This window comes from Tachyglossus aculeatus, chromosome 1 (genome assembly GCF_015852505.1).
Source record: "Tachyglossus aculeatus isolate mTacAcu1 chromosome 1, mTacAcu1.pri, whole genome shotgun sequence".
In the NCBI taxonomy this organism is placed as follows: Eukaryota; Metazoa; Chordata; class Mammalia; order Monotremata; family Tachyglossidae; genus Tachyglossus; species Tachyglossus aculeatus.
This window is the reverse complement of record NC_052066.1, coordinates 9,891,538-9,902,166: the sequence shown is the minus strand read 5'-3', so window position 1 is coordinate 9,902,166 and position 10,629 is coordinate 9,891,538. Positions and strand designations below refer to the sequence as shown.

Here is a 10,629-nt window from a genome sequence, read left to right as displayed (position 1 = left end):
CAACAACGAACCCCAAACTCAACGCATCGTTCAAAAAAGGAAAAAAAATCCCGAAAAATCCACATCCGAAAGCGTTCCCCCAAAAATCCACATCCGAAAGCGTTCCGGGGCACAGACCTGCTACAACACAGATTGCGTGCCGCTCTAGGCCCACGCGGACGGGATGGGACGATCTTGGGAAGGAAGGGACAGGAGGGATCAATCAATCGTATTTATTGAGCGCTTCCTGCGTGCAGAGCACTGTACTAAGCGCTTGGGAAGTCCAAGTCGGCAACATAGAGAGACGGTCCCGACCCAACAGCGGGCTCACAGTCTAAAAGGGTCCAGGGCTGCCGGCGGGCGGAGAACCGGTGGTGGTCGTTTCAAATCCCCATCACCTTCCAATCAATCAATCGTATTTATTGAGCGCTTACTGTGTGCAGAGCACTGTACTAAGCGCTTGGGACAAGTCGGCGACACGCCCAGTGTGCTAGACGATGGTGTGCGTGGTGGGGGGGGTGGAAATGGGAAGCAGATCAATGATAAAGGGAGGGGGCGGAGAGGGTGAAGAGGAGGGGTCTCTACTATGTGAGCCCGGACCCCCCCCACCCCCAACTGCCATCGCTCAGAACAGTGCCAGGGCTTAGAATAATAATAATGATAGCATTTATTAAGCGCTTACTATGCGCCAAGCACTGTTCTAAGCGCTGGGGAGGTTTCAAGGTGATCAGGTTGCCCCTCATGGGGCTCCCGGTCTTCATCCCCATTTTCCAGATGGGGGAACTGAGGCCCAGAGAAGTGACTTGCCCGAAGTCACCCGGATGACGTGGTGGGATTTGAACCCGTGACCTCTGTCTCCCAAGCCCGGGCTCTTTCCACTGAGCCACGCTGCTTTGCACATAGTAAGCGCTTAATAAATGCCGTCATTATTATTATTATCCCAGCTCCGCCATTTGTCAGCTGTGTGACTTGGGGCAAGTCACTTCTCTGCACCTCAGTTCCCTCATCTGTATAATGGGGATGAAGACTGCGAGCCCCACGTGGGACGACCTTGTATTCCCCCCAGCGCTTAGAACAGTGCTTGGCCCATAGTAAGCGCTTAACAAATACCAACATTATTATTATTATTACTATTATTGTTTCCCACCTGCGGTCCCCCTCCCCGCCAAAAGAAACACTTAAAATTCCCTCTGGGATCATCATCATCATCATCAATCGTATTTATTGAGCGCTTACTGTGTGCAGAGCACTGTACTAAGCGCTTGGGAAGTACAAATTGGCAACATATGGAGACGGTCCCTACCCAACAGTGGGATCAAAAGGTGGATACTGGTCCCGCCGTCAGGGAATTCTTCTGTAGGCTGGAAGAGGGGAGACCAGCCCGGAGCCCCCCACGCCATCACGGCAGACACGTGTGTCCCACCCCCCCCCGTCCCCCCACCGGGGAGGTCAGAGGTCACCGCGACGGCCTCGGTGGCGTCAAGGATCAATCAATCGTATTGATTGAGCGCTTACTGTGTGCGGAGCACTGTACTGAGCGCTTGGGAAGTCCAAGTTGGCAACATATAGAGACGGTCCCTACCCAACAGTGGGCTCGTCAAGGGCTGCCCCCTCCGCGTTACCCCCTCCGTCCCGCACGGCCGAGGCTGGGATTAGGCGGCAGGCGGGAATGTCGGGAAGAAGGACCCGGGGAGTTTCGGGATAGCCCCGTCACGAGCCCGCGGAGGGGAACGGGAGCCCGGTGATTTGATTTTTTTTTTTCTCCCCCATTTTGTTTTGTGTTAAAACAATCACCCTACCTGAGTAGATCATCATCATCATCATCATCATCAATCGTATTTACTGAGCGCTTACTGTGTGCAGAGCACTGGACTAAGCGCTTGGGAAGTACAAGTTGGCAACATCGCTTGCAGGTGAGGAAAGTAACCGGTGTCCCGGTCTCTCCCAATTATTTTCAAAAAAATCCCCTTCTCGGCCGCGACGTCTGCTTGGGAAACTGGTCAGAGAGGGACTGTGTGTGTGTGTGTGTGTGTGTGTGTTGGGGGGAGATGTACTGTGTATGTGGGAACATGCAGTGTGTATGAGTGCTTAGTACAGTGCTTTGCACACAGAGCTCAATAAATATGATTGAATGAATGAATGTAGTGTGGCCTGTAGTGTGCATATGCATGTGTTTGGGGCATGTAATATGTATGTGTGTGTGTTTGGGGGCATGTATTGTGTGTGTGGGGGGCATGCAATATGTATGTGTGTGTGTTTGGGGGCATGTAATGTGTGTGTTTGGGGCATGTAATATGGGTGTGGGGGGCATGTTTGTGTGTTTGGGGCATGTGACATGTAGTGTTTGTGTGTTTGGGGCATGTAATATGTATGTGGAGGGCAGGTGTGTGTGTTTGAGGCATGTAATATGTATGTGTGTGTTTGGGGGCATGTAGTGTGTGTGTTTGGGGCATGTAATATGTGTGTGTGTGTTTGGGGCATGTAATATGTATGTGTGTGTTTGGGGGCGTGTGTGTGTTTGGGGCACGTAATATGTATGTGTGTGTTTGGGGGCATGTGTGTGCGTTTGGGGCACATAATATGTATGCGTGTGTTTGGGGGCGTGTGTGTGTTTGGGGCATATAATATGTACGTGTGTGTTTGGGGGCATGTAGTGTGTGTGTGTGTGTTTGGGGCATGTAATATGTATGTGTGTGTTTGGGGGCATGTAGTGTGTGTGTGTTTGGGGCATGTAATATGTATGTGTGCGCGTTTGGGGGCATGTAGTTGTGTGTGTGTGTGTGCGTGTGTGTGTGTTTGGGGCATGTAATATGGATGTGTGTGCATTTGGGGGCATGTAATATGTATGTGTGTGCGTTTGGGGGCATGTAGTTGTGTGTGTGTGTGTTTGGAGCATGTAATATGGATGTGTGTGCATTTGGGGGCATGTAGTTGTGTGTGTGTGTGTGTGTGTGCGTGTGTGTGTTTAGCGCATGTAATATGGATGTGTGCGTGTTCGGGGGCATGTAGGGGTGTGTGTGTGTGTGTGTGCGCGCGTTTGGGGGCATGTAGGGGTGTGTGTATGTGTGTGTGTGTGTGTCTGTCTGTCTGTCTCTCTCTCTCTGTGGCCTCTCCCTCCTCCCATTTTCCTACTGCCGGTTTCACCTGACGGTCACAGTCTATTACCCTGGGCTTCTTACGGATGTCTTCCCCCACCTTCTCCAATTTTCCTACCGCGCCCCTCCCCAAATTATTAGATGCTTAAAATCCAGCAGGTGAGGATTTTATTGGGTTTTTCTTTTCTTCCAAAAAAAAAAAAAAAAAAAGAAGGGGAAAAGATACAAAAACAAACCAAAAAAAAACCTCCGAGGAGGATCGGAAAAGGCCGCGAGCCGACCTAGGTGCTGGCGAGTCCCGTCCCCGCCGAAATGACCTCCAGCTCCACCCCAGCAACAACTGGACGCGTTCGGCTGCGGACCCCGGTTACCGCCCCCCGTCTCCCAGATTCTTGCCCCCCGGGACCACGTGCTGTGGCACAAATAAAATATATTATATATTTATATATCTCTATATCGTTTTACTATATACAAACCCCCTCTCCCGTCCGACAGAACCTCCCGTCCTCCGCCCGGGCCCCGTCGGAGGCGACCTTCCCAGACCCCGCTGGGATCTGCCGGGGTCCAGAGCAACTCAAAAATCCCCGACTTGGGGTGCGGGGCGAGGGGGATGACGGCCAAGCAGCGGCGGTTAGGCAAACCTCTCTACCCGGACGGTTATATTTTCGTATTACGTTAAAGCCAGCACGCTAGGAAAAGGCAGAAAAGAACAAAAGGGGGAAAAATAAAGAGCGAATGTCCGACACCGAGCCCGACTGGGATGGGGGGTGAGGCTAGGAAAAGGAAGAAAAAAACGAAAGGGGGGAAAAATAAAGAGCGAATGTCCGACACCGAGCCCGACTGGGTTAGGGGGTGAGGCTAGGAAAAGGAAGAAAAAAACGAAAGGGGGAAAAAATAAAGAGCGAATGTCCGACACCAAGCCCGATTGGGTTGGGGGGTGAGGCTAGGAAATAGAAGAAAAAAACAAAAGGGGGGAAAAAAAGAGCGAATGTCTGACACAGAGCCCGACTGGGATGGGCGGTGAGGCTAGGAAAAGGAAGAAAAAAACAAATGGGGGAAAAAATAAAGAGTGAATGCTGGACACCAAGCCCGACTGGGTTTGGGGGTGAGGCTAGGAAAAGGAAGAAAAAAACAAAAGGGGGAAAAATAAAGAGCGAATGCGTGACACCAAGCCCGACTGGGTTGGGGGGTGAGGCTAGGAAAAGGAAGAAAAAAACAAAAGGGGGAAAAAATAAAGAGCAAATGTCCGACACCAAGCCTGATTGGGTTGGGGGGGTGAGGCTAGGAAAAGGAAGAAAAAACCAAAAGGGGGAAAAAATAAAGAGCTAATGTCCGACACAGAGCCCGACTGGGATGGGGGGTGAGGCTAGGAAAAGGAAGAAAAAACCAAAAGGGGGAAAAAAAAAGAGCGAATATCCGACACTGAGCCCGACTGGGTGGGGGGTGAGGCTAGGAAAAGGAAGAAAAAACCAAAAGGGGGAAAAAATAAAGAGTGAATGCCGGACACCAAGCCCGACTGGGATGGGGGGTGAGGCTAGGAAAAGAAGAAAAAAACAAAAGGGGGAAAAAATAAAGAGCGAATGTCCGACACCAAGCCCGATTGGGTTGGGGGGTGAGGCTAGGAAAAGGAAGAAAAAAACAAATGGGGGGAAAAATAAAGAGCGAATGTCCGACACGAAGCCCGATTGGGCTGGGGAGTGAGGCTAGGAAAAGGAAGAAAAAACCAAAAGGGGGAAAAAATAAAGAGCGAATGTGCGACACCAAGCCCGATTGGGTTGGGGGGTGAGGCTAGGAAAAGGAAGAAAAAAACAAAAGGGGGAAAAAAAAAGAGTGAATGTCCGACACTGAGACTGACTGGGTCGGGGGGTGAGGCTAGGAAAAGGAAGAAAAAAACAAAAGGGGGAAAAAATAAAGCGCGAATGTCCGACACCAAGCCTGATTGGGTTGGGGGGTGAGGCTAGGAAAAGGAAGAAAAAAACAAAAGGGGGAAAAATAAAGAGCAAATGCATGACACCAAGCCCGACTGCGTTGGGGGGTGAGGCTAGGAAAAGGAAGAAAAAAACACACGGAGGGAAAAAAAAGAGCGAATGTCCGACACCGAGCCCGACTGGGTTGTGGGGTGAGTTGGGCTCTTCTGTTGGGAGGGAGTTGGGAGGCGGAAGGGAATAGGGGTCACAGAGCGTACGGTCCCGGCCCCCTCGTCGGAATCCCGGGAAGGGAGGTAGGGAATCCCGCTCCGGAACCGGGCACAGGTGGCGGACGTTTCTTCTAGCCCCCTGCCGGGAGGCTTTTCCCCTCTCCCTGCGGACGGGACGCCTCTGGAAGTCCGGTCTTCCGCTGGAAACTTCAGAGCCGTCGGGCCTCTCCCCTCTCCCGTCCCGTCTGGGTGCCCGGGCCGAGGACGCCTTGGCAGGCGCCGACGTGCCCAGGATCCAGGCGGGCCTTTCCGCTCTGCGTCGGGAAAGATTCTCCTCAGGCTATCGATGGCGGGAGGCGTGGGGGATGGGAATCGGCCTGTCTGCCTTTGGATTTTTTTTTCCCCCGGTTGACCGTTTGGGATCAGTTGCCCGTTCTTGGCGCCGAGGCCCGAGAGGGAAGACTTTCGGCGGACTGAGAGATCTCCAGCTCCGAGGAAGTCGCCCTTCCCGGTGGGCAGCTGCGGCTCGACTGACTCGCTAACCACGGCAGGTCGGCACCCGACTTTCCGCCGTCCGCTCCCGCCTCGAGCCCGGGATTCCGAAGGACACGCTCGTTCCGCGAGAGGTCACATTCCCGACCGATCCCCGGACTCGCCGTCGGGCCGGACGACCTCCCTTGGGCCTCGGGAAGAACCGGAACCACCCGGTCCCACGCGGGGGACGGCGGAGGGAAGAGTGGAGCGGGATGGGGGCCGCCTCCTCCTCCCGCTTCCCTTCGGGATGAGACCGAAAGCGAGTACGTCCCAGGAGAGGATGAAACATCTAAAAACGCGCAGGGCCGCGGGAGGGTGAGGCAGCCCCCGCCACGGCTGGAAGTCCCAAGGAGGCGGCCGGAACGCCGGGAGATGTTTTCCCAGCACCTTTATTCGCTTCCCGCCACGAGGAGGGAATTCCTCGCCTCGAGGGGCAGACGGGTCGGACGAGGAGAGGGCCGGCGGACTTCGCCCTCGGCCGTTCGCCCGAGACGGGGGGGGTGAAGGACCGATCCGGCCGAAAAGCCTCGCATTTCCACTTTTCGCGGTGGCTCTTCCCGTCTTGACCGTCTTTAAGGCTCTGTTCCGACGGAGACGACCCCCCACCCCCCCAGCAACCGAAAAACCAACAAAACAAACAGGAAAAAAAAGGAGCTACCGTGGGTTCCCGGAACCGGCAGAAGTTCGACTCCTCCGTCCTCCCGCCGGGGGAAAAGGCGGCCGCGGGGAAGTTCCCCGGAATTCCGGCCGCCCGTCCTTGGGTCGGTCGGTCTCCCCTCCGGGCCCGGCTCCGGGGCGTTAGGCGCTGCCGGGTGGAGCACGGGTCTCCAGGGTTTTTCTCCTCAGGGGGATCCACCTCCGCGTCCCGCGCTCGACCCTCACGGGGTCAGCCGGGCAGCCCGGCCCGCTTCCAAGCTGAGCGACTGGGAGTTCTTCTCCGTTTCCAGCAGCTCGTCCAAGATTTCCCTGTGGGAGGGAGAGAAGAGGGTAGCGGAGCGGGCGGGATCCAGCGGGAGCGGGGCCTAGTGGCTACAGCCCGGGAGAGGAAGTCAGAAGGTCAAAATAATAATAATTTTGGTATTTGTTAAGCGCTTACTATGTGCCAAGCGCTGTTCTAAGCGCTGGGGAGGAGACAAGGTGATCAGGTTGTCCCATGGGGGGCTCACAAGCTTAATCCTCATTTTACAGATGAGGGAACTGAGGACCAGAGAAGTGAAGTGACTTGCCCAAAGTCACCCAGCTGACAGTTGGCGGAGCCGGGATTTGAACCCATGACCTCTGACTCCCAAGCCCAGGATCTTTCCACTGAGCCACGCTGCTTCTCATAATAATAATAATAATAATATTAATGATGGTAGCTGTTAAGCGCCCAATATGCTGCCGAATTGTACTTTCCAAGTGCTTAGTACAGTGCTCTGCATACAGTAAGCGCTCAATAAAAACGACTGAATGGATTCAATTGTATTTATTGGGCGCTTACTGTGTGCAGAGCACAATGAATGTGCTAAGCACTGGTCCAAGCGCTGGGGAGGTTACAAGGTAATCAGGTTGTCCCACGGGGGGCTTGCAGTATTAAAAATGGGGATTAAGACTGTGAGCCCTACGTAGGACAACTTGATCACCTTGTATCCCCCCCAGCGCTTAGAACAGTGCTCTGCACATAGTAAGCGCTTAACAAATGCTGTCATTATTATTATTATTACCCCCATCATCATCATCATCATCAATCGTATTTATTGAGCGCTTACTATGTGCAGAGCACTGTACTAAGTGCTTGGGAAGTACCAATTGGCAACATATAGAGACAGTCCCTACCCAACAGTGGGCTCACAGTCATCCATTTTACAGATGAGGTCACTGAGGCCCAGAGAAGTGAAGTGACTTGCCCAGAGTCACACAGCTGACAATCGGTGGAGCCGGAACTTGAACCCATGACCTCTGCCTCCCAAGCCCGGGCTCTTCAATTTGTACTTCCCAAGCGCTTAGTACAGTGCTCTGCACATAGTAAGCGCTCAATAAATACGATTGATTGATTGATTGATTGATTCCCACTGAGCCACGCTGCTTCTCTCAATTCACTGAAGCGCATGGTACGTACAAGGCACTGTACTAAGCGCTTGGGAGAGCCCAATCTAATGGAGTTGGTATATGCATGCATAAAATATGTAGATATAGACATATACATGTATATGTTGCCAACTTGTACTTCCCAAGCGCTTAGTACAGTGCTCTGCACACAGTAAGCGCTCAATAAATACGATTGATGATGATTGATGATATGTAAATATTTATATATTCATTTCTCGGTGCTTCAGTTCCCTCACTGGTAATATGGGGATTAAAACTGTGAGCCCCATGTGGGACAGAGACGGTGTCCAATCTGATTAGCTTGTACCGACCTCAGTGCTTAGTACAGTGCCTGGCACAGAGTAAGTGCTTAAATACCACAGTTATTATCATAATTAGTAATAATAATAATAATAATGCTTGGCATAGAGTAAGTGCTTAAATACCACAATTATTATCATAATTAGTAATAATAATAATAATGATGGTAGTTGTTAAGCGCTTACTCTGTTCTAAGCACAGGAAATCAGGTTGTCCCACGTGGGGCTCACAGTCTTCATCCCCATTTTACAGATGAGGACACTGAGGCCCAGAGAAGTGAAGTGACTTGCCCAGGGTCACGTAGCAGACAGGAGGCGGAGCTGGGATTAGAACCCACGTCCTCTGACTCTCAAGCCCGGGCTCTTTCCGCGCTAAATCACGTTGCTTCTCTGACAATCAATCGTATTTATTGGGCGCTTACTGTGTGCAGGGCACTGTACTAAGCGCTTGGGAAGCGCAAGTTGGCAACATATACAGACGGTCCCTACCCAACACTGGGCTCACAGTCTAAAAGTCTGACAGTGCTCTGCCCACAGGAAGCGCCCAATAAATGCCCTTGATTGATGAACGCCGTGGAGTAGCAGGTTCGGAAAGAAAGCTCCAGGCAGGGCGGCTGTTCTTAATAATAATAATAATAATAATAATAATAATAATAATAATAATGGCATTTGTTAAGCGCTTACTACGTGCCAAGCACTGTTCTAAGCACCGGGGTAGATACAAGGCTATCAGGCTTTCCCACGTGGAGCTCCCAGTCTTCACCCCCATTCTCCAGATGAGGTAACTGAGGCCCAGAGAAGTGAAGTGACTTGTCCAAAGTCACACAGCTGATAAGCGGCAGAGTTGGGATTAGAACCCACGACCTCTGACCCCCAAGCCCGGGCTCTTTCCGCTGAGCCACGCTGCTTCTCAATAGTAATAACGATGACGGGATTTGTTAGACGCTTCCTATGTGCTAAGCACTGTTCTAAGTGCTGGGTAATAATGATAATGACATTTATAATAATAACAATAATGACATTTATAATAATAATAATATTTATAATAATAATAATAACAATAATAATGACATTTATTAAGTGCTTACTATGTGCAAAGCACTGTTCTAAGCGCTGGGGAGGTAACAAGGTGATCAGGTTATCCCACGGGGGCTCACAGTCTTCCCCCCCATTTTCCAGATGAGGGAACTGAGGCCCAGAGAAGTGAAGTGACTTGCCCAAGTCACACAGCTGACAATTGGCGGAGCCGGGATTTGAACCCATGTCCTCTGTCTCCCAAGCCCGGGCTCTTTCCGCTAAGCCACGCTGCTTCTCAATAATAATACTGATGCCGGGATTTGTTAGGCGCTTCCTATGTGCTAAGCACTGTTCTAAGTGCTGGGGTAATAATAATAATAATAATGGCATTTATAATAATGGTATTTGTTAAGTGCTTACTATGTGCAAAGCACTGTTCTAAGTGCTGGGGAGGTAACAAGGTGATCAGGTTGTCCCACGGGGGGCTCACAGTCTTCATCCCCATTTTCCAGATGAGGTAACTGAGGCCCAGAGAGGTGAAGTGACTTGTCCAAAGTCACCCAGCTGATAAGCGGCAGAGTCGGGATTTGAACCCATGACCTCTGACTCCCAAGCCCGGGCTCTTTCCGCTGAGCAACGCTGCTTCTCAATAATAATAATAATGATGACGGGATTTGTTAGGCGCTTCCTATGTGCTGAGCACTGTTCTAAGTGTTGGGGTAGATACAAGCAGCGTGGCTCAGTGGAAAGAGCCCGGGCTTTGGAGTCATAGGTCATGGGTTCAAATCCTGACTCCCCCACATGTCTGCTGTGTGACCTTGGGCAAGTCACTTAACTTCTTGGGGCCTCAGTTACCTCTTCTGGAAAGTGGGGATTAAGACTGTGAGCTCCCCCGTGGGACAACCTGTTCACCTTGTAACCTCCCCAGCGCTTAGAACAGTGCTTGGCACATAGTAAGCGCTTAATAAATGCCATTATGATGATGATGATGATGGTATTTAAGTGCTTACTATGTGCCAAGCACTGTTCTAAGTGCTGGGGTAATAATAATAATAATAATGATGGCATTTATAATAATAATGATAATGGCATTTATTAAGTGCTTACTATGTGCAAAGTACTGTTCTAAGTGCTGGGTAATAATAATAATAATAATAATGGCATTTATAATAATAATAATAATGGCATTTATTAAGCGCTTACTATGTGCAAAGCACTGTTCTAAGCGCTGGGGAGGTAACAAGGTGATCAGGTTGTCCCACGGGGGGGCTCACAGGCTTCAGATAAGGGGACTGAGGCCCAGAGAATCAATCAATCAATCAATCGTATTTATTGAGCGCTTACTGTGTGCAGAGCACTGTACTAAGCGCTTGGGAAGTCCAAGCTGGCAACATATAGAGACGGTCCCTACCCGACATTGGGCTCACAGTCTAAAAGAAGTGACGTGACTTGCCCAAGGTCACCCAGCAGACAGGTGGCA

The 10,629-nt window shown here is 51.1% G+C and overlaps 1 protein-coding gene across 1 annotated transcript in view; it reads right to left on the bottom strand.

Moving 5' to 3' along the window:
• Positions 1 to 5,206: 5,206 nt before the first annotated feature.
• Positions 5,207 to 10,629, bottom strand: part of USP37 (ubiquitin specific peptidase 37) — a 270,227-nt gene continuing 264,804 nt past the window's right edge. Inside the window, exon 24 of the mRNA XM_038740830.1 lies at positions 5,207 to 6,711. Within this exon, the coding sequence (XP_038596758.1) occupies positions 6,624 to 6,711 (88 nt within the window). The 3' untranslated portion in view covers positions 5,207 to 6,623. The remainder of the gene's footprint in view (positions 6,712 to 10,629) is intronic.